A 25285-nucleotide genomic window follows, 5' to 3' on the forward strand; every position below is an offset into this window, starting at 1 on the left:
TATATATATTAAGGCATTTTAAACCCTTCCCACACTCTTGCAATATTTTAAACAATGTTTCTAAACTCTAAATGCTCTAAAAGAGCACAGAATGTCATGATTTCAGCTCCCTGCCTCCTCTGCTCTTTCCCACCTGCAAGTGCTCTTGGCCACGCCCACTTCTCAGCTCAGCACGTTTTACAGCTGATCAGCTGCAGCAGGAAGTTTACCCTGCAGCAGTAAGGGCTGCACAAAGGTGCAGCAGGTGCTAAATAATTTAAAATAATTTATTTTAAATACAAATTCCATGTGGATCGTGCGGCTCATCCATCAATCAGCCAATTGTGTGTCATGTCCTATCTTGTTTTGAAAAACTGACCAACCCCCCCCCCCCAACCCCCCCCCCCCCAAAACAAACAAACAAACAAACAAACAAAAAGAAAACAGAATATAAAACCATTTTCCTCACAGTAACAATACACGTATGTTGAGGTGACATGCTCAAAAAATAAAGAAAAATAAGCTGAAATGAAAGTGCAGCTAGGCTTGTCACGATAAATTTTGCTGGGTAATTGTCTCAGACATTATTGCGATAAACGATAATATTGTTTGAAATTTGACAATAATTAGTAATTATTGTTAATTTAAAAAGAAATGCTCGTTAATTTGTTATGTGTGTAGTACCTTTTATCTATCACTGGATGGCAGAATAAGACTGAACCGAAGGATGGATAGTGAGGGAGCGAGCAGCATCTCTAAGAAAAATGGGAGGGAGGCCCATTGACGTGACATGAGCTGTCTCTCTTCGGTTCTCAAAATGGCGGACACTGTGTGGTTTGAGCTCTTTAGCATAGCACTTGTCACACAAAGTCTTTAATAAAAAATAAAAAAAAATCAGTAAACAAGTTCTCAGCTTCTTTTTGAATAGAAAAAGTTTTTACACGAAGGCACGGGTTTCAACTGTGAATTTTGGAGCTTTGACAAGACGGAGGTTTTTTCCCCCCCGAGGTCGGCCTGTTAGCTTAGCTTCTCAGCTTAGTTTCTCAGCTTAGCTGCTTTTAACGATCCAAAAATGTGATTTTGGACAGTTAAAATGGATTTTAAAGCGAAAAGAGAAAGGGAGGGGTCAGTGAAGAGCACCAGAGTTGAACCTTTTGTCATCCAGTGTCTTCAGTAGAAAGAGAAACGAAGAAACGATAAAGCCGATAAATGAAAATGAGGGACATAATTTGCATTTATCATGCGATTAATTAATTTATCGTTTATTGCGACAGGCCTAAGTGCAGCCCACCGCTGTTCGCACCTGAAACGACTACTTAATTTCTGTTTTTCACACAGAGGGAAAAACAACATCAATATGTTTTAATGACGGAAAGGCAAACATCTGCTTCTCACATAACAAATGTATCGTCATCACTTTTGATGAGTTCACCAACCTCTTCTGAATGTCATGAGGACAAAAACAACACAAGAAAGACAGAGGGTTGGGAGAGTGTGGAAAAAGACAAAGTGGTAGAGTCATTTAGTGGGCTGGGGGGTTTCAGGGGATTCTACTAATGCAGGAGTCGTCCTATAGGGGAAGGAGCCAGGCCATAAATTTCCCGTGCAGAAGACAGGTTGGCCCTGCAGTGAATTCTCTCAGCAGGTAGGCTTGTGCAGCTCTCAAGACATCCAGCCATGTTAAAAGCATTGTGATCCTAGCAGGAGATCAACATTCCCAGAGAAAAAAAAAAAATGAGGAGGGAAAAAAAAGGAAGCCATCTTGATTGGTTTAGTTAGGCAGAAAAGCACATTAGTCCTACGCACGCATAATTAAGAATTTGGATAAAAATAGAAATAGCTAAACTCATTCAAATTTTCAAATCAAACTTTTGTCTTTATTAATTATTGTGTGAACAATGATTTACTTTTTTTTTTTTTTTTTACTTCTGCTCTGACTCAGAGTAACATAAACCTTTGACTAAGTAAACCATTTTTACATTTATTTGACCTGTTGCTTCTCCTACTTGCTTCAGCTGTATAAAGTTATGCTCAGGAATACTTATATAAAAAAGTTTTAATTGAAACAGTTTAACAAGTTTAATTAAAAAAAAAAAAAAAGATAAACACAAAGATGACTTAAACAGCCCACATTACACAAATGTTTAAATTTGCTGTCCACCTTAAATGATAAAAAATATAAAATAGTGTTATGGATTGAGCTTTGCATTTCGATTTCTGTACGGTCAAACTACAGAGAAACTTGGCATCAGGCAGTTTCATTTCACACAGACTTGCAGGCTGTTTCACGAACTCGCCTGTGTGTCAGGATCTCAGGTTGCAGATCTCTCACCGGTCACCAGTCCCACACAGAGAAGCCCACAGTTAGGATGGAGGTAGAAGGGAGCAGTGACACTGTCCTGGGCTACTGATAAAGGGCTAAGGTTACATGGCATTTCTCCCCCGCGTCTAACCACTCATCACCACTAAACGCCTTTCATCTCAGCTAATAGCTCCCACGGGAAAGAGCAAAAAGTGCCATGAAGGCACTGGATATTGTTTAGAAAGATCCAGGGCCTATATGACCGGTCAAATCAGGTTCTCATTTTTCATGTAGGCCCTGATGGCGTCGATTCAAACTAATTCTTGTTGAAACTCACAGGTAAAGGGTTAAACTGCTGGTCCACGAGGTGTGTGTATCCGTAGTCAAACAACGAGTGACGCAAAACCACATCGATGCCTTGCACAGCTGCCACACCCAGTGTGTTCATCCACCTGAAATATATGTAAATATGGCAAATATTAGAAACTCAGATGATACCTGTAACAGTAAACATCAGCCGTTTTCTGCAGCAGTTTGTTTTATTTTTGGAGGACAGTACTTACAGAAAGCTGGCAGCGTATGTGTCAGAGAGGTTATTGATGCCTCCTGTCCATGCTGGGCCCAAACCACCAAGCCACACCTTCTTGCCCGGAGTGTGTGTGCTCACAACCTGCAACGAGGGATGCAGATACAGGGTATGTGAACTAAACACATTTAAAAATCCGTTATGGCAGGCTTGTTACAGTTTTTACACTCAGGCCATTTGAATCACAGCAGGACCTCAAATTTGAGGTGTAAAAATCGTATCCGACACCGGATGATATCAATGATCCTACAGCTTACTGGAGATTAATTAGAGCTGAGAACAAAACACCGAGCAACTTGTAATGTAAAAAATCAAAGTGCAAAATGAATGCGAGAGTTGGCTTCAAGTGTACAACTCCCTGTGCAGCAACGACGGTAAAATCTGGTAATTTTCCATCTGACATGGAGAAAAGCACGAGGATCCATACAGAATAAGTGTAGATATATACAAAACAGATATTAAAAACTAGATTCACAAAAAACTGTGAGAAGAGTGATAATAAAATGAAAAAAATGTACAAATAAATCTATATTCTTTTTTGCTGGATTAATAAAGCAGTGTGCTTGCTTTGTTGTCTTGATAAAATCGTGTCCATGTGCAAAAAAACTGATTTTTACACGTTTTTATGCATTTTACAATAGAATTGAAATTTAGACAGTCTCTAAAGTATTTATTTGCATTCAAATTATGTATTTTTGTTAGGGATGCACGATATTATCGGTATGGTATTGGTATCGGCTGGTATTAGCGATAAAGTTAAATATTGGACATTCCATCAACATAACTCACTGATAAAAAAGGCGCCGTTTTAATATAAAAAAAAAACCTGTCGAGTATATCTATTAATGCACTACTTACGCACTTTTTACTTTTCACTTGTGAACAGGTTGAGTTTAGATTTGTGAAAATGTACAAGTTTGCACTGTTTGAGTGCATTGTGCTAGTAATGAATAAATTTGACATTAATCATAATCCAACTTGAAGTGTTACATCATTTTCAGCCCCCTTTTTGGCATCTGCATTTGGTAGCAGGTCAAATTGACAAAGACCATGCAGAATAATGTAGTATTTTAATTCTCCAGCAGAGAAAGCCATGTAGTCTCTGTAAGTAGGCCTAGGAAAATAAATATCGGTATCAGTTATCGGGCAAATACGTTTTAACATATCAGCATATCGGCCAAAAATACAATATCGTCCATCCCTAATTTTTGTGTCCCAACTTGTTAAACTTAGCAAAGCAAGCTTACTTTTATTGACAGCTAAAATAAATCAGGCCGGAAAAAAACAATCACTGACAAAACTAAAACCAAACTGTACCAATTGAATGCAAATATATAAAAAAAAAAATCAATAAGGAAAAACAAGTATAAAACATTGACAAGCCCCGTTAAGACCTAAAAATACAAATACGGATTAAAAAAATCCCAAAACAAAAGAAAAATCGTTTAAACTACAATATTAGAACATTTTAAATTATCTCTTTTTCCCAACATTAAACTAAAACGATGAATTACAGGTTCAGTTAAATCAAACAAATGCTGTGTTTATTGCTTTCATGTACATTACTGTAACTATTATTGAACAATAAAGTAAATGTAAAAAAATAGGACAGTATTCCGATAAAAATGCAAAAAAACTAGTTTTTCATATTTTGCTTAATTCAATCTCAAATTCTAAACGCCCACTTTCTTTAGTACCCCTGACATGCATATTTTGACTAAATACCTGTCTTTTATAAGCCAAAGTTTGTCGGTGTACTCCATTGACCTGAGCTGTAATCCTGGTTAGATCCACCTCTTGAAACATTTGACTACTCTGAGTGCTGCTGTTGAAAATCGTTGCTCCTTCCCCCCCGAGGCTCTTTGATGCTGTTTGGTTTATACAAATTATCAAGTCTCTGCAGCTTGGAAGATTTAATCCCTTCGCTCTGGGGTGTCACTCTTTTGGTTAGCAAATGCGGCTTCTTGACCACAAAGACAATTTTATAGCTGGATAATCCTTAACTTTGCAATAGAAAGTAAAATTATTTTCATGATTAACAAAACCATTTACCCCCTTATTCTCCCAATGAATCTAAAATTCAATTTAATTTGAAATATCCAGCTCACCAATTTAAAATACAGCCCATTTATTAAAGAAAAATAATAATAATAATGCAGTACTGTGATTTGCATAGGATACAAACTACTGTTCTACACACAGAGAAAATAATTAGGATTCAAATAAACTGAAGTACCTTGGAAACTTTATTTATCTGTTCGGTCAATGTGTCCATAAGACGAGTTTTTAGGAAATCCTCTGCTCTGTTTACTCTCCCATCCATGTAATAACTGAAACAGAAATGCAGAAGAAACATTGTGAGAGAAACACTGCACATTTATTACAAAATGAGCAAGAAACATATTTTAATGACCGAGCTCATATTGGTAATGCATCTGCTTCAAGTAATCAAGTGACCATGCTTTATTAATGTAAACCAGCCTGCAGCAATAGGTTTCATATTCAAAGTTAAATGGTTAAAACTATATTAAAAATCTACATTATAACGTTATCTTACATTGTGCCACACATAAAAGTTGCGTAGCTTTATGGTGAAACATTTATTCATCAAATTAATCCCAGAAAACCCTTTGCAATAAATGTAAACAAAACGTAGCACATTTGTTTTAATAGCAAGCAGATAATTATGCTATCTCTTGTCCCCTCGTTAGTAAAGACATGGTCTAATATTTGATAATTAAATACACAAAATAAGTGTAAAACATTTAAACTGTGCACAACTTCACAAATGCAGCGACAGCACAGAATTCATACCACAACTGTTGCACTTCATTATATATTGCATTTTAAAGCCCAGTCCATAAAGTGTAAAGCTCACAGATCTAGAGATGTTTTAAACAGTATGTCAACTCAATTTACTTTTCTAAACAGAAACTGACATTCATTTTTGTCTTAAGAGTTTTTACAGTCCAATTATATGTCAAAAGCGTGGATTGCAAAAGAGACAAACTCTAAGTGCAACACTTTATACCGAGGATGAACAATCCAGGAATCCATCTGCAACAGTTTTCTGTGCAGGAGCGATAAAAGACTCGAAGAGAAGGAAAAAAAAAAATGATAATGAGAGATGATGTTCAGATAACACAAGGAGACAAGATTTTGTTGATTGCTAAAGCCAGAGATTTGTAAAAGATCACCCCGTGGGCTGACTAAAACCAACATCAGCTGCAAGAGTTTTAAAAGATGAAAAACGAGAGAGCGACGACAACTCTGTGGTTCATGCTTCAGGTACAATAAAGCTGCATTAACATCCTATTTGCACAACAAAGGATAACTAAAGGTGCTCAGAGCTCTCTGAGGTTGACAATAATTATCTTTTTGTTTGCACTCGCAGTGCCACAGAAATACTGGGTTGTGCCACAGCTAGCCGACAATCACTGGTTATGTGTACGTGCATACAGTGTGCGCATGACATTCATCAGCAACAACACAAGACACACAACTGGACCTGTATGTTTCTTGTTAGCGCTAAGAGGCTAAAACACCTGTGGAGAGTTGTACTTTATCAACCACTGAGATAGAGAAGATGCATAAACAAAAGAGAACACTAAGTGCCTTCAACTTGAGCTATTTTATAGTTTTTATTTGCTCAAACACAGCCAGGACCTGAGTAACGGTTCACGTGTCTCTGCATTGCTCCGTTTTGTTCAGTGCAAGTTAAACTTCTTCAGTTTGAAATGATCTCGTTTAAGATGAATGTTGAAATGAGGAAGGTGCTGGTCCAATTCAATTCAGTTTGTTTATATAGCGCCAAGTCACAACAGACGTCATCTCAGGGCACCGAACAGAAACATTCATATGTAAAAATAAGTCAACAGAAACATTTATATATGAAAATAATAATTTAGCACTATTTATCTGAGGAGCAGACTGCTTTGACTTTAACGCCATCATAGAACTCTCATCACAATTTTAACATTTTTTTAATACATATAATATGAAAAATAGTACAAATCTAAAAAAAACATCTAATTAGCAACAACAAAAAAGTACAAATACAAAATAACGTCTCATTAACAAAAAAATAAATAAAAATACAGTAGTCCCTTGTTTATCGTGGGGGATCCATACCCTGAAGACCTGCGATAAGTGAAAAATCTTGAAGTAGGAATAGTGGTACAAGTAGTAAGTAGTATTTTATTTTAGCATATATATATATTTGTGTTAGGGATGTAACGGTACGCTAAAAATCACATTTCGGTTCGGTTAAGTTTCAAGGGGGGGTTCGGTTCGGTTAATTTTCGGTACAAAAAAGGCCAAAACGAAGACTTACAAAATGTTTATTTTGAAAATATGCCAAGTAAACAATACGTTTGTATAAAAATAAATAAAAGCGACCCATTTGGATGATATTTTAAATAAACGGCACTCTTTACAATAAATAAACTATACTAACAATAATAAAAATATTAATAAATACAATAACAGTCAGAACCAGAGCAATAGACTGTTTACAATGTAACTAATCAAGTTTTGAAGTTTTTGGCCAAAAAGACCAACTTGTCCACATTTTCTGCCAAAAGCACAGATCTAGTTGCAGTGAATATCTCCAGCGGTGGAGAAAACCGCTCACTAGCAACAGTAGCAGGAATAGAGCTTTGCTAATTTTGCCGTGTGGATGTATTTGGCCTCATTACTCACAACCTCTTCTTGGACCTGCTCCAAAAGGGACTTGGGAAGTATCCCACCTGTCCCTGGAAAATTTCAAAGAGTTCAGTCATCACAGACTTCTCAGCTGGAGGTGATCAGGTGAATGATTTTCCTGAAGAGGAACTCAATGACATCCTAAGACTGCAACAACACAAAGAGGTAAACAATAGCATTGAGAATAAGATTATAATAATTTTAAAAAAGTTAATAATCAGATAATAATAAAATAATATTACTTCTTCTTGAACGGCCATCATTTCTGTTATGAGGTGGTTGAATCTCTCGCTCATCATCATCAGGACAGGACTCTAATCTGGGCTCCAGGGCTTGTTGACAATATCATCTTTAAGCTTTTTCATAAAGTGCTGACAAACTTTTTGGCTTAAGTGTTGACGTGATGGCATGTCGTAGACAGTGGGGCTCAATAACTTTAAAGCTGGCGCGTCACAACAGAATTCAGACGTAGATTCAGAGCTTTAAAAACTTCAACAGCTTGTGTTATTGCTTTGGACCGATCTGATTTATCTGATAAAGGTTGTTTAAATGCTGCTGCCATCGGTCTTTGCACAAACCAAGCTGCGATTGTGTAGAAGAGACGTTCACATTCGGATGATGTCGTTTCAAGTGCGTTAACAAGTTAGACGTGTTGCCTGCTGCAGATCCAATCTTCGTGAAACAACGTCGACACACAGCTTTGGATTTGTTCACTTGTCTTTTAACAAGAAAGACATTATGCTCCCACACAGGAGACTGCAACAAGATGCTAGGCTGCTAATGCTGCAAGATTATGCAACAATAAACAGTGCCATGCTGAAACACGCTTAGGAACTTTAGTTCGGCGGCACATAATTTCTCGTTAATACAGTGCCTTGCGAAAGTATTTGGCCCCCTTGAACTTTTCAACCTTTTGCCACATTTCAGGCTTCAAACATAAAGACATAACATTTTTATTTTTTGTGAAGAATCATCAACAAGTGGGACACAATCGTGAAGTGGAATGAAATTTATTGGATGTGTCAAACTTTAACAAATAAAAAACTGGAAAGTGGGGCGTGCAATATTATTCGGCCCCCTTGCGTTAATACTTTGTTGCGCCGCCTTTTGCTGCAGTTCCAGCTGCAAGTCTCTTGGGGTATGTCTCTATCAGTTTTTCACATGGAGACACTGAAATTCTTGCCCTTTCTTTCTTGCAAAACAGCTCGAGCTCAGTGAGGTTGGATGGAGAGCGTTTGGTCTGGACTTTGACTTGGCCATTCCAACACCTGGATACGTTTATTTGTGAACCATTCCATTGTAGATTTGGCTTTATGTTTTGGATCATTGTCTTGTTGGAAGATAAATCTCCGTCCCAGTCTCAGGTCTCTTGCAGACTCAAACGGGTTTTCTTCCAGAATGGTTCTGTATTTGGTCCCATCCATCTTCCCATCAATTCTGACCATCTTCCCTGTCGCTGCTGATGAAAAGCAGGCCCAAACCATGATGCTGCCACCACCATGTTTGACAGTGGGGATGGTGTGTTCAGGGTGATGAGCTGTGTTGCTTTTACGCCAAACATATCGTTTTGCATTGTGGCCAAACGGTTCGATTTTGGTTTCATGTGACCAGAGCACCTTCTTCCACATGTTTGGTGTGTCTCCCAGGTGCTTGTGACAAACTTTAAATGACACTTTTTATGGATATCTTTGAGAAATGGCTTTCTTCTTGCCACACTTCCATAAAGGCTAGATTTGTGCAGTGTACGACTGATTGTTGTCCTATGGACAGACTCTCCCACCTCAGCTGTAGATCTCTGCAGTTCATCCAGAGTGATCATGGGCCTCTTGGCTGCATCTCTAATCAGTCTTCTCCTTGTTCGAGATGAAGGTTTAGAGGGACGGCCGGGTCTTGGTAGATTTGCAGTGGTCTGATACTCCTTCCATTTCAATATGATTGCTTGCACAGTGCTCCTTGGGATGTTTAAAGCTTGGGAAATCTTTTTGTATCCAAAACCGGCTTTAAACTTCTCCACAACAGTATCTCGGACCTGCCTGGTATATTCCTTGGTCTTCATGATGCTCTCTGCGCTTTGAACAGAACCCTGAGACTATCACAGAGCAGGTGCATTTATACGGAGACTTGATTACACACAGGTGGATTGTATTTATCATCATCAGTCATTTGGGACAACATTGGATCATTCATAGATCCTCACTGAACTTCTGGAGTGAGTTTGCTGCACTGAAAGTAAAGGGGCCGAATAATATTTCACGCCCCACTTTTCAGTTTATTTGTTAAAAAAGTTTGACACAGCCAATAAATTTCATTCCACTTCACGATTGTGTCCCACTTGTTGTTGATTCTTCACAAAAAATAAAATTTTTATATCTTTATGTTTGAAGCCTGAAATGTGGCAAAAGGTTGAAAAGTTTAAGGGGGCCGAATACTTTCGCAAGGCACTGTAAAATTTTATGAGTGAAAAAATAACCGAAACGGTACGCACGTGGACCGAACCGAACATGTTGTACTGAAATGGTTCAATACACCCACGTGTACCGTTATACCACTACTATATATATATATATATATATATATATATATATATATATAATGTTTCTAAACTCTAAATGCTGTAAAAGAGCACAGAATGTCATGATTTCAGTTCTCTGCAAGCGCTCTTGGCCACGCCCACGTCTCCGCTCTGCATGGAGATCAGCTGCAAGAGGAAGCTTATCCTGCAGTGTGGGCTGCACACAGGTGCAGGGGGTGCTTAATAATTAAAAATAATGTATTTTAACTAAAATTTCCATGCCGATCGTGCGGCTCATCCATCAGTCAGCCAAATGTGTGTCACATTCAATCTTACTTTGAAAAACCGCGATAGAGCGAGTCCGCAATAAATGAACTGCGAAGTAGCGAGGGACTATTGTAGCAAATCTCAAATAACATATGTGTTTTAAATGCAATTGCCTGGATAAAAGTACAAATATTGCATGCAAATAAGTTAAACAGACTCACCTGTAAATGTTTTGGCTCTGAATTACAAACTATTTGCTGCACATAAACCCAAATGCCCCCCCCCCCCCCCCCCCCCAAAAAAAAAAAATGTTCTAACCTTGTCACTACTGTGTTCATTTAAATTCTTTAGTCTGAAAAAGTTCTAGGCCCATGAGGTAAATTGACTCAAAAAGTGTGCTTTTTGTAAAATATTGATTGTAGGATACAAGATCATATAATTTTAATGGAGTAAGACATATTTTGAGCTTATTTTCTTCCACAACTACGTCTTAAAAAGAGAAGAAAAAATAAAAAAACAATTTTTTTGAATTAATTTTTATTGAGAATAACAAAACAAGTGTACAACCAGATCATAATACTGAACCAACATCTGCATTTTGGAATGAAAAATAAAACTCATGCGTACCACTACAGTGCCTGTTTTGGAAAAATCTGGAAAAATGACAAGAGATCAACTAATGTGATGAAAACAGAACTGGATTTAGTTTATGAAGAGTAAAGAAGTGTCGCAATCTGATCTTAACCTCATTGAAATTCTCCTCATAGCATTGGAAAGGCCCCAAGCTCCTGGCCTCACAGTGTAAACAACGCAGGGATTAAGTCATACAAGTTATTTGGCTATCCTTTCATCTTCCCAGCTAGTTCACAATAATTCTTCAGTCCAGATCCTGAGGAAAGAAATTCCACTACCACAAAGAAGAGCCAAATTTTTTTTTTTTGATTCGTTCATCTGGCAATTTATAAAAATAAAAACGACTATGAATTTTGGCTGCATTTTGTAAAAACAAGATGACCTCTTTCAAGTTCAAGTGGGTTCTATTGTCATTCCCATCATATGTGGTACATGAGGTGGAACAAAATTGTGTACACAGGGTCCCAGTTACATCCAACAACAGCAAAAATATAAAGTAGTAAAAAGAAACCGTAAATAAGGATCTAAAACAGGTGTGTCAAACTCACTTACAAAAAGGGGCCAAAATTAAAAACTTTTTCTAACTAAGGGCCAATTTCAGAAATTACATCAACTCAAATCAGATATCCAACATCTTTTCTTGGTCACAGTTCCTCAACAAGTTTGATTGGTCTCATTTTATGTTCACTGTTGTGCTTTTGACATAATAAACAAGGATTAATGAAAAAAATTCAAGAGATAGAAGTATTTTACATTTCACATATCATCTTGAGAGCCAGATAAAATGTCAACAAGGGCCACATTTGGCCCCCGGGCCTTGAGTTTGACACACATATGATCTAAGATATAAACTAAGAATATGCTAAACATTAATAGTGCAAAACAATACGCCAAACAGGAGCAGCACAAACATGAGTCTGTGTGGGTAGATGAGTACGAATGAATAGAGCAGCATGAAATAATCAGCAGCATGAGATCAACAGCATGGATAATCAGCAGCACATATCACAAATCAAAGTGGCTTTACAGTGATATTTTTCCCTCTTTGGCAGACTACAAGAAACAAAAATATATTTTTTCTGATTATTGTGATGTAGGCCTGTCGTAATAAACAAATCAATTAATCGCATGATAAATGAAAAATTTCGACCTCGTTTTCATTTATCTGCTTTATCGTTTCTTCGTGTCTCTCTCTTTCTACTGAAGACACTGGACGACAAAAAGCTCAACTCCGGTGCCCTTCACTGACCCCTCCCCTTTCTGTTTTCTCTTTAAAATCCATTTTAACCGTCCAAAATTGCGTTTTTGGATCGTTAAAAGCAGCTAAGCTGAGAAGCTAAGCTACGAGCTAAGCTAATAGGCCGACCTCGGGGAAAAAACCTCCGTCTTGTTGAAGCTCCAAAATTCACAGTTAAAACCCGTGCCTTCGTTTAAAAAGTTTTTCTCTGCATAAAGAAGCTAAGAACTTGTTTACTGATGTTTTATTAAAAGCTTTGTGTGACAAATGCTATGCTAAAGAACTCAAACCACACAGAGCGTCCGCCCTTTTCAGAACCGAAAAACAGGAACGAGAGACAGCCTATGTCACGTCAAGGGGCCTCCCTTCTATTTTTCTTAAAGAGTCATGCTGCTCGCTTGCTCACTATCCATCCTTCAGTTCAAACCATCTTATATTGACATCGATTGGTCAAAAAAGGTACCACACACAAAAATTAACCAAAGTTTCTCCTTAAATTTGACAACAATTACTAATTATTGTCAAATTTCAAACAATATTATCGTTTATCGCAATAATTTCTGAGACAATTAATCGCCCAGCAAAATTTGTTATTGTGACAGGCCTATTGTGATGTGGACTGAGGGAATCATAATGCATAATTTAAACCTATGTTCATAAACCAAACCGAAGAGCTTTTCTTTGTTCAGCCAACACTTGGAAAGATAATTCTACCATTAGACTGACCAGAATCCAATAAAACGCAAAAGGAGAACAACGCTGTGTCTGAATGTTCTCAGACAAAGATCCACTCGGTCAGCTTGTTTTACACAGCTCCTTCTGAGTGCCAGCACCACATCAAAGACAGCTCACTAACAAAACTATCTAGCACTCCCCTTAAACAGGAACATGGTGCGGGAACAGATGCGATAAAATCAGACAGACACAGATGGAAACAGAGGAGGATGAGCACCAGAGCCAAAAAGGGAAATATAATAAAACCAGTAAGAATGGAAGTAGTGTAGTTGATTTAAAGTCCAACAGAACTGTTTAAGTAGAAAACAGCTCAGTTTACTCTGATGTGGTGTTAGATAATGATCATAAAGGAACCTTCCATGAGACAGATTTTTATTTTTTCTGCCTCTTTGATTTGGTAAAACTGAATATAGATACCGCTCGTTTAAAAACTTTTATGCCGTAAACAGGCAAACAAGAGAGGATGTGTTACTTGATGTGGTTCAGCAGCTTAATATCAGGTCAACTGGTCAACATTTTACAAAAGGATGTGCAGTCTCCCCCAGGAAAGTCAGAAATTCCTCTCCAAGTCCTTTTATCTTAAGAGATTTTCACATATTCTTCAAAACACATCAGGTAAAAGTAAAAACACACACAGATCTATGACTTCTGGTTCTTCTGATTAGGAATGATGCAGCAATAATGTTTCATCTTGTTTGTAACAAGCATAAATGTGTAGTTGTAGAGTTTATACAGATAAAGTCATCAAGTTCTGAGAAAGAAAGAAAAAAAGCTTTTGGTTCCAATAATAAGCTAAACAAATGCTGAATTTTCAAAGCAATGGCGATTTGAGCTCCGCTTTTATAATGGGATCGTTTACCAGTGGGAGATTGGTTCAAACGTAGATGTTTGAAGCAATACCACTAATCCCCACAGCTGGAACAATTAGACTCGCATTATGTGCCTTGCTCAGGGGCATCTAAACAGCAACCCTTGCGTAAATAGGTAAATTTGTCTCGTTCTTTTTTCTTGCTCAAATGTTCACAGCTATAGCCATCTATTCCCACACTTTCAACCGTTTGAAATCTCTCAACATGAGGCAACCCCTGTAGGTAAGGCAGCCGACTGTATTTACAGTTCAAGGGCCTGGGTGTAGTTAAATGTTTGATTGAAGTATACGTTTGTCTGAAACCACAAATGTCAACCTCATGGTAGCTCGGGAGGAGATGTCAAGGAATCAGCACTAAGAGTAAACCATTTAAATTAGCACTTAAATGATTTAATATACAAAAAGTCTAAACTTAGAAGGTTATTTTTTTAAATTGATAAAGTTCTTGTTGATTTGATACAAGCAGCTCATTCAAAACCTGACTATTAAAGGTCTGTTGCTGTGGCAACAATGTGGCATGAGTGAGATATAGAGGATCTATAGCATCTATTTTTTGCCGCTGTGACGACTAAAGACAAAGATCATGGCCCCTAAGCCTTGATTATTGCTCACTGCTGAAGGCGAAAAGGGTGATAATGTTTCTGCTTGTGTCTGTATGGTGTGTTTGTTAAGTAAGCAAAATACATGGTAAACCACAGGAAATATTTAAATGAAACCCTAAGAAGGTAATCATTAGATTTACCTACATCTGACAAATTTTTGGAGTCAACCCAATTCAATATGGCTGCCACAGCCAGCTGGCCAATGAAAACACAAATAAGGGCTATAACTGGTTTTTACGGTACAGATATTGAAGTAAAATTGGCTTTGCCATTCTCAACACATACCCTGTGAGATAGAACGTGTTGAGAGATCTCACATGAGCTTGTATACAACTTAATTTACAAGGTTTGACCAAACGGCTATAATTCTGTCTCTTCTCAGCATAAGACCTTCTTAGGTTAAAACAAAAGACAGTGAGTGATAGGCATTCATTCAGTGAATGGCTAGACATTTCATTTTTAATATCTTCTTTGTATTTGCTGATTAATACCATGAGCTTATTTACAGTTTTAAAACTGAAACCTTCAACCTTTGGGCTATCAAATTAGGGTGAATATAATTTAGGGTTTTAGTGTTCTAAAAGAAAATAATCTAACCATTCAGACAAGTTTGGAAAAAGGTGTTTTATGAATTGAAAGGGGACTAAATGCAGAGAAGTACATTACAAACAATACAAAAGAAAAAACAAAACAAAAAATAAATGAGAATGACCATCTTTCCATCCATTATCTTTTTACTCGCTTTTACCTTTTCAGGTCGCGGGGGTCACTGGTGCCCATGTCCAGCTATCACTGAGCGAGAGGTGGGGTACACCCTGGACATGTCTCCAGTCCATCACAGGGACACAAGAGACAAACAACCATTCACTCTCTCACTCACACCTAGGGACAATTTAGAGTTACCAATAGCCCAATATGCATGTTCTTGGTCTGTGGGAGGAAACTGGAGTACCCGGAGAAAACCAATGCATGCACAGAGAGAACAGACAAACTCCACCCAGAAAGGTCCCCAGCTAGGATTTGAACCGGCGCCCTTTTCGCTGATAGGCAACAACTCTACCAACTGAGCCACCGTGCTGCCTGAGCATGACTAAATATTCTATACAAGTGTTACTGATGATTGAAAAAAAATAAACTACCCAAGACAGGATGCTACATCTACAATGTTATAAACAAACGTAAAAAGTGGAAACTACACAAATGTTTTGTGTTCTACAGACATGCAAATATCCCATTTTACAGACAGAATTAACTAGAACTCCCACCGTCCATCTCTGACAGACTTGGATGAACAAATCCATGCCATTCCCTAACACTGCACATCATACGGGCTGCGGTTCTTGCCTACTACATGTGATTAAAACCAACTTCAGACAGCTGCAGTGAAGTAAGACCTGAGCTGTAGACATGTTAATGAGCGTGCTCCACTTTTGTTGGGTTGGATTCTTTTAAAGAGGTCAGAGTTTCTGTCACGCAGCCTGGTTAGACTGGAATCTGGACCTTGAGTGTAAAACGGGCTAATTGACAGAGGGAATGAGCCAGAGCATATGGTTTGATTTTAACAGTGTGGGTGGTGTTTTTCCAAGTCTTACTGACAGCCCTTCCACCTTCCGTTTCTTCCAATTTCTCCCAATTAGACCTGACCTTCACCCTAATGACCGCTCACAGTCACACTTGGTTTGTCCGAGAGCTTGCAGCGAGTTTGTCTTCTTTTTACACATGTGCATAAATAGATACAGATAGACGTTAGGGGGAAAGATCAAAACTCTGATAGATCTGCATGCATTCCTAAAGTATGTGCAACAGACAAATGGCAGGTGGTACTCATTTAAGACACACTCGGGCTTCTTTTCCTGTTTTTCCATTTGCAAAATAAACACAGTTCTTTACGTTTTGCATCAGGTTTTCTCAGCAGCACTGGTGATAGTTTATACTGGCTACTTAAGACGCTGCGCGGCGATAAGAGCAAAGAAACTATTCATTGGGACTGATTTAGTCAAGAACATCGTTCACACCTAAAAAAAAAAACGAGTTCAGGGTTTTTACACAAGCAAGTTAATAAAATTAGGAAAAAAAGGGTAAAATACCTACTGTTGCCACGTAACAGCATCAACAACAGAGCCAGCGTTCTTCATGAACCTAAAAAAAAAATAAAAAATCAGAAAGAAATGGAAATAGTTTATTTACCTAAAATTGTATCTTTCATTCAGCATAAAAATCTGAACCCCATGTTCCAGTTGTAGATGTTGATACATAACACTCAAGTTTGTTTTAGTTGGATCATAAAATCTGTTAGTGTAAAGAAAATCCCCTTCTCTCTGAAACAAAACATGTTTATCGCGATTAAATACAACTTTCTTCTAAAAAAAAAAAAAAAAGCATCCTAATCTAAGAGAGCAATGTTGATCATCCACAAATGATTTTCAAGCCTTTTTTTTTTGAAGGTTGCTTTTATTTGGCCTTTTTTGACAAGGATGGATAAGATTAGGAATGAGATCCTCAGAGGCACAGCACAGGTTGAACAACTGGGAGATAAAGTTAGAGAGTCTGAGACGGTTTGGGCATGTCCAGAGGATGGACAGTGGGTATATTGGTCAAAGGATGTTAGAAATGCAGCAGCCAGGAAAAAGACAAAGAGGAGATATATGGATGAAGTTAGAGAGGACATGGAGGTAGTTGGAGGACAAAGGATGCAGAAGACAGAGATGGAAGAGGATGACTTGTTGAGGGAAAAGCCGAAAGAAGATGTTTTACTTTTAAAAAAAGAAAGAAAGAAAAGAAATGTTGAGAACTGTGCCAACATCTTTTAAGAAAAACTCATCCTGACATGAATAAAGCTCCAAAAACATTGGCTTTTTTTTTTTTCTTCTTCTCTCTCATCCGTGTATGTGTGTTCTACCTGACCCAAATCGTTCCATATTTGGAGCAAACTGCATATTAGACATGCTTCAAAATGCATCTTTAAATATGATGCCACACACACAGAAAATAACCTTCACTGCGATGCATTGTTTAGTCTTGAAGCTCTGATATTTGGACCATTCAGCATCAATTTTTAAAAAAAAATTCTTGTCTTAGTGCAGCAAAGTGCTACAGTTGTCAAACACAAAAGCCACCCCCATCGTAACTGTGTCAAACATACAAGAATTGTCGCTTGTTAAATACGAGACTGGTGACCCACAGAAACTCCAGCTCTCCACTTTTCACCCACTCATTATGTATCTTTTCCATCAGCCCCAACCCATTAAACTGCTGCTCATTAATCTATCTGAACAGTACAGTGCAAACATACTTTTATTGATGGTACAGCCACTAGTGGTTACATTCTTATGAAGAACTCAAATAAATTGCAAATGCAGACCCATATAAAGCTATTAGTCTGATATTTTTTAAACTACTCTTTATGGAAATCTAAAAAACACAGGATGTATTGCACATGGCTGTGTCTAAGAAAGCTCAGTAATTTAGGTAAACTAGCTGACTTTATTATTTTGTTTGAAAAGAGTACTGCTTTTAACATCTCTATTACTTCTAAATATATTTGGTTTATGAGATGATCTTTATTGCTTGTCATAGACTTGTAGAATATGGACCAGCTGCTTTTGGTACAAGGGTAAATTCAGTTAAATTTATAATCTCTAAAATAAAAACAACATTTAAAAAAAAAAAAGCAAGTCAAATCACTTAAATCAAAGCAGCACTGCTCTATAAATAAACATATACACGTGCTGGACCTAAAATTAGAATATCATGAAAAAGTTTATTTATTTCAGTAATGTTGTTCGACATAATGTTTTTATGCTATTAGTGCTTATTGTATTTTTAGTTGATGCTTTTCTTAGTTCATATCTTAGATGTTATCATTGTTTTTCTTTTACATTTTATTGTTGGATGTAAATGGGATCCTGTGTACATATTTTCGCTCCACCACATGTACCACGAGGTGCGAATGACAATAAAGAAACTCTGACTCTAATTCCATTCAAAAAGTGACACTTTTATATTATATTCATTCATTACACACAGACTGAAATATTTCAAATGTTTTTTTCTTTTAATGTTGATGATTATAACTGACAACTAATGAAAACCCCAAATTCAGTATCTCAGAAAATTAGAATATTACTTAAAACCAATAAAAAAAGATGATTTTTTAGAAATGCTAGCCAACTGAAAAGTATGAACATGAAAAGTATGAGCATGTACAGCACTCAATACTTAGTTGGGGCTCCTTTTGCCTGGATTACTGCAGCAATGTGGCGTGGCACGGAGTCGATCAGTCTGACACTAGTGCTCAGGTGTTATGAGAGCCCAGGTTGCTCTGATAGTGGCCTTCAGCTCTTCTGAATTGTTGGGGCTGGTGTATCACATCTTCCTCTTGACAAGATTTTCTATGGGATTAAGGTCAGGCAAGTTTGCTGGTCAGTTAAGAACAGGGATATCATGGTCCTTCAAACAGATACTGGTAGCTTTGGCTCTGTGTGCAGGTGCCAAGTCCTGTTGGAAAATGAAATTTGTATCTCCATAAAGTTGGTCAGCAGCAGAAAGCATGAAGTGCTCTAAAACTTCCTGGTAGACGGCTGTGTTGACCTTGGACGTCAGAAAAACACAGTGGATCAACACCAGCAGATGAAATGCACCCCAAACCATCATTGACTGTGGAAACTTGACACTGGATCTCAAGCAACATGGATTCTGTGCCTCTCGTCTCTTCCTCCAGACTCTGGGACCTTGATTTCCAAATGAAATGCACAATTTACTTTCATCAGAGAACATAACTTTGGACCACTCAGCAGCAGTCCCAGGCGAGATGCTTCTGACACAGTCTCTTGTTCAAGAGTGGCTTGACACAAAGAATGTGACAGTTGAAACCCTCGTCTTGCATACGTCTGAGCATGGTGGTTCTTGAAGCACTGACTCCAGCTGCAGTCCACTCTTTGTGCATCCTCCCCACATTTTGGAATGGGTTTTGTTTCACAATCCTCTCCAGGGTGCAGTTATCCCTATTGCTTGTACACTTTTTTCCTACCACATCATTTCCTTCCCTTCGCCTCTCAATTAATGTGCTTGGAAACAGAGCTCTATGAACAGCCAGCCTCTTTAGCAATGACCTTTTTTATCTTGTCCTCCTTGTGCAAGGTGTCAACGGTCGTATTTTGGACAACCGTCAAGTCAGCAGTCTTCCCCATGATCGTGTAGCCTACAGAACTAGACTGAGAGACAGTTTAAAGGCCTTTGCATGTGTTTTGAGTTAATAAACTGGACCGTGGCACCAAGTGTCTTCAATATTGAACCTTTTCACAATATTCTAATTTTCTGAGATACTGAATTTGGAGTTTTCATTAGTTGTCAGTTATAATAATCAACATTAAAATAAATAAACATTTGCAATATATCAGTCTGTGTGTAATGAATGAATATAATATACAAGTTTCACTTTTATGGAATTACTGAAATAAATCAACTTTTTCATGATATTCTAATTTTATGACCAGCACCTGTGTGTAATGTGTTTTAGTGCCTTAAAGAGACTGTATCCAAACTGTGTGTGTTTAGCTGAAAAAGCCACACAAACAATACGTTGTAAATGAACCGTCAGTCAAGATGCCACTGTCCTGCAAGAACCTGAGCCTTTTATGAAGCTGGCACTGAAGAATCAGGAGGAGTGGGGTTTTTCTTAGCAGGGTTGACATGGAGAGCTTCATGTCAAATGGGACAAAAATCCCAGATTTTAAATCAGCTGGCTGGTCGCACTGTCATCTCTACCTCACACCTTTAAGCTATGAAGCTTCACCTTTTGTTTATCAACCTTAATGGTGCTCTTACTAAATGCTTGTTGGCTTGGAAACAAACGTCTTCTTACAAATCACACTGAGATGGACACAAAATATTTCAAGTCCAGCTTTGATGCTCAGTGAAGTTGTTAGACAAATGCAACAAATCCCGATTTTAGACTTAAAACTTCACGTTTATGTTCAACACCGACCAAGTTTTTCAATTTTAGTAACTTCATTAATTTCTCTGTGATTCCAACTTTTGTTCTGGAAATTGAATCTCAGAGTTGTTCTCAATTTTTCAGATTTATTCATGACATGACCCGTTTTTTCTTAAATAAAATAAGAAAACAACATATATAATTTTTTATATTTACATATTACTTGGTGATAGTGTTTTGTAAAATATAAACACAGTGTATAAGACAGTACAGTGTTTAAAATCTTTTTTTTTTCTCCATCTATATCTGTTTAATTACCTTCACAGAATTCAGAAACACTTAATGCTCATAAAGTTGCAAATGGGACAAATTTGTTTTTGAACTGTCTTTTGATGAACTGATCGTTTTAATTTTTCTCTTAAATGAGTCTAATTACAGTCTAAAAGTAATATTAAAATGTATTCTGAAAGACTTTAAAACATATTTTTTTTCAAGCTAATTACAATTGCAGACATCTTTTTTTGACTGTGTTGCTTATTATTTGTCTTCTATTTTATTCTTTTTGAATGTAACTGAAGGCAGTTTTCAGTGCATAAAAACAACTGAAATGATGTATGGCCATAATGTGATGTGAGGTCAGTGTTTGTCTCTGCAGAATCTTCTAATTACAAAGTTTAAAACTGACTCTTCTAGACAGTTACAGATTTTAATCTGACCAAACTGAAAGTCTGGTTGTTAAGCGGATGATCAAGAATTTGATATAAAATGTAAACCAGATTAACACATCCCATGTGTGACTTGTGCTTGCTTTGTTTCTTTGAACGTGTGATAAGTGGCTTTATGACCTCGTGTCTCAGGCTGCAGTTGCTTTTAAATAAGCAACGAGAGTTAAAGCGAAGCTGATGCAGCTTCTGGCTGAAACCAGCAGGTGGGATATTGCGCCGCCACGTCATCCATCAGCTGACACTTTATTTACTTTATTTAGGCTGACATGGTAAAAATGGAGCTAAGACACTAAACCCCACAGAGTGGAAAGTCATAAACACTGAGCTCCACTGCTCCGTGTGTGTGTACGTGTGCGAAATAAAACGAGGAAATCTCTATAAAGTCTCCAACTGCTGCAGCAAACTTTCCACTATGTCCCACCTTTCTCTTTTCTTCCATAGGATAACCGAACAAGGAGTGGAATTGTTCCGTTTCGTTGTTGTACTCACCCATCCAGCAGCAGGATCGCATTCTTCCGGGGCCGTCCTGCATTGGGGCCAAAGAGGTGAGCTCTGTGGTAGTAGCGCACAGACTGCAGGAGGCTTCTCAGTTTGGTGTAGTCCTGAGCCAACTGGGTGCTGTTCACTGAACGACCCGCCATGCCGCGGTAGGCGTTTGGCTCTGGTATGAGGGGATGCAAGACAAAGAGAAAGGCAAAGATTAGAACAGCAAAAGTGAGGAGTGGGCAATAAATATGGTTATTGTAGTCAAAACTTGCTATATTAGAAAGTAACCAACAGATAGTATAAAAGGGGATAACTGGACAGTAATACAGACAGATGAACTCGGTGTCAGGGGAATGGTTCAAGCACACAGCGTGACCTTGAAGATTCAATAAAAAAAAAAGAGCACTTAAAGGAGAAACTAAACTTTTGCAGACCTACCGCTGCTTAATCGTTCAGAAGGGCGTTCTTTATCATTCATCCAACCTCTTTAGATTTACTCTGCATCTGCACTGCTTTAGAATTTCTTGCTGCTTTCGCCGAAGTTTATGCACTAACTAAAAGTCTCTAAATGTCCAGATCAATGGATTTGCAAAATGCTGGCAGGCTTCAAAATACGTGTCTGAATGAACCATAATGTTAACATTTAAACTAAAATAATCATGGTCATAGTTTAGTGTCTCAGCAGTTCAGTTAGGACAATGCGGTCATTTGATTTTAGAGAAGAAACTTTAATACTGCTCTGTGATGATGATAATTTCAGCATTTTTCAGATATTTTCACTTTTTTGTGCTCAATTCTGCTTCTTTAATCCTTACTGGGCAAACATGTGTTCTTTCTGCTTCTGCTAATTTAAGCTTCTTCTATCTTTTCAGTTACCTTTTTAGCATTTTTAGCTAGTTTCAGCTGCTTTCAGATAAATTCAAGTTTTTTTTGTGGTAAATTCTGCTCATTTCAGTTTAATTAACTTTTTTCTACTAATTTCAGCTTGTTATGTTCCTTTCAGCTTATGTCTGCTAGTTTAACTTATTTCAGCTAATATTTAGCCCCATTTATGCTATTTTTTAGCTTTTTCAGCTAATTCTACATTTTTTAGCTAACTTAAGCTCGTTCCACTTCCTTCTGGTAATTTAAGCTTTTTGATGCCTTTTCAGCTACTTTTTGCAAATTTCCTTTATTTTTTTTTAGCCAATTTCAGAATATTTGTGCTCATTATTTCTGCTCATCTAAACCGAAATCAGCAAATATGAGTTTTTTTCTGCTTTCTTCTGCTAATTTAGGCTTGTTCTTCATTTTCAGATAAAATTCAGCATATTTTTAGCTAATTTCAGCTGTTTTTCAGCAACTTCGTTACGCAGCCATACGCATTCACACTGCATTTTTGCAGGAAATGCAATTTCTCTAATTTAATTGTCCTTCAGTTAGAGTACCATTTAAATATGGGTTTATCTTAACATAGTTTCCAAACATATGTCATGGCTGACTCTTTTTCTCCTTATTTATAGGTTGATAGCACAACTTTAGGTCTTCAGATTTTTATCTAGCTCACCATACCATCAGGAGGCTTTTGACCCTCATTCATTCTGCTTCATGACAGGGACCCCAAACATAAAACCTGAACTCCTGGAACTATTCTCAGCAACCAGAAGACCAAATAGTCGGCAACAGATGGTTTGACTCCCAGAGAGCCCAGATTTTAACATCAGTAAGGTCAGTCTGGGATTACATCAAGAGGCAGAAGCAACTGACAAAGCCTTAATCCAACATATATGAAAGCTGTATGTCAGAGTTGGTAAAACATACCCGAAGTTCAGTCTGAGAGAAAGAGCACATTAAAAAAACAAACTGTTTCCCTACAAAGTGTAGCCTAATAAATAACTATTGACAGGGCAGCATGTGGTATGATGCTGGACTGACCGTTGCCCAGCTCCCAGGAGATGTTGTACTTCTTGCCAGCTCCGTACTTCAGGAGGCTCAGGGTGGAGGAGGTGTTCCAGGAGTTATCAGGGTTCCTGTGCAGCGCGTTGAGACCCAGGATCAGGTGGAGACCAGCGCAGTCGGCAAAGTTGTACAGTTTGTCTAAAGACCTGGCTGGGAGAAATCCCACAAAGTAGTTGTAACTTTGATTCTTTTGGAATCATATGAGCACATGAGCATGATAGAAACCACGTGAGTCTCATGGAAACAATTATTCTTGTATTGACGTATCGACTACACAGCCAAATTTATGGTCCCTTTTTTATAAAACTACAGCTGTGTAAATAATAGCAAAATGTTTTTTAAATGTATTTATTTTGGGGGGGAGGGGGGTGAATGGCAGATGGAAAAAAAATGCTACTACTATTCCCAAGCGTATTATTAAATTCTTTTTTTTTTTTTACATTTTTATCTTAAAAGTATAACTGTCAAGGGCAAAGTAGAAGTACACTGTAATATATGAAAAAATCTGGATCATCACTCACTCGGTCAATAAATCATTTTAATTTTGCGTCACTGTCTGTGCGCTTTTGGGAAGGTGATGCTGGGCCTGTCACTGTTAAAAGAAAATAAATCAAATCAGAAAAGCTTTAAAAAGACTGTTTTAAAAATGTCTTTTTTTACTGTTTTTAAAAACGATAGAGCTAAAAAGTGCTGATTCTTCCCATAAAATACTTTAAATAAAGTTTTATGTAAATGTATTTACAGTGATACTAAAAATTTGTTTGCATAATAACAATCAAAGTAATTACAGTATTTGTAGTCAGAGAATGAAATATGCAGATTTCTATTTGGCCAGAAAAAAAATTCTGTTTCTAAATGATTTTAAATTAAATTAAATTTTGACAACTAAATGCATTCATCTTGGAGAAAACATTATGTTGTATTGTTGAACTTATTTTGAACACATCGTTACAAGTACGACTCTAAATTTATACTCATAAACCTGCAGAAAAAAACCCCAAAAAGACAAGTTATTTTTTGTTGTTTTTTAGTCAGTCAGGTATTAGTTTTATTTTTAATATCCAAAAAAATTACTGATATTCATTTTGACTTAAAATTTTAGAAACAATGAGAATTTAGAAAGCAAAAAAAAAATTCTTAAAAGTTGACCAGACCAGGTATTTAAAATAAAAGAAAATAAATGGGTGATTTCTCCCACATTTATGTGACTAGTATGAAAACAATGCTGAACAATGAGATGTTTCTTATACTATAATTTTATTCGAGCAGAAGTAAAGCAATCAAATGAATGAAGTAAGTATAGTACTTTGTTTAATGTTCACTTTAGCAGATAAATGAAGCTGCATTTGAAGTTGACGGTTAAGCTGACCAGCTAACTCCATCCTGTTCCGTCTCATGTTTCCTTCTCAGCATGACGGCCATGCTGCTGTTGTAGCAGCCCTCGTCATCATTCAGCAGCCTCTCGACTGAGTCAACAGCACTTTGTGACGTTGACAGAAGCTTCAAAAAAGCAAACCGAGACCAAGCTGGTGAGGGTGAATCCATTCCACTATACCTGAATTGCTCAAATATCAATTTATCATAAAATCCTCTTTGGGAAAAAAAAATAAATAAATACATTTGCACCTAAAGAAGCAAGTGTGTGAGTTCTTATAGGACTAAAAACAATTGGCTAGCCTAATTTTATCTGGAGTGTTGAGGATGGTCAGTTCTTTACGACGGAGCTTTAGAGCCACTCTAAAAATAAATACATTAAAAGCCATAAAATTACGAGAA

The 25285-nt window shown here is 37.3% G+C and overlaps 1 protein-coding gene across 1 annotated transcript in view; it reads right to left on the reverse strand.

The window, feature by feature from the left end:
• The window catches only part of hpse2 (heparanase 2), a 77794-nt gene that overhangs the window by 9330 nt on the left and 43179 nt on the right, over positions 1–25285 (reverse strand). Inside the window, exons 4-9 of the mRNA XM_037685593.1 lie at positions 23486–23659; positions 21575–21746; positions 16517–16564; positions 5104–5197; positions 2845–2951; positions 2619–2733 (exon numbers count right to left, since the gene is read on the reverse strand). Coding sequence (XP_037541521.1) covers positions 2619–2733; positions 2845–2951; positions 5104–5197; positions 16517–16564; positions 21575–21746; positions 23486–23659 — 710 coding nt within the window. The remainder of the gene's footprint in view (positions 1–2618; positions 2734–2844; positions 2952–5103; positions 5198–16516; positions 16565–21574; positions 21747–23485; positions 23660–25285) is intronic.

This window comes from Nematolebias whitei, chromosome 1 (genome assembly GCF_014905685.2).
Source record: "Nematolebias whitei isolate Nwh7 chromosome 1, NemWhi1, whole genome shotgun sequence".
In the NCBI taxonomy this organism is placed as follows: domain Eukaryota; kingdom Metazoa; phylum Chordata; class Actinopteri; order Cyprinodontiformes; family Rivulidae; genus Nematolebias; species Nematolebias whitei.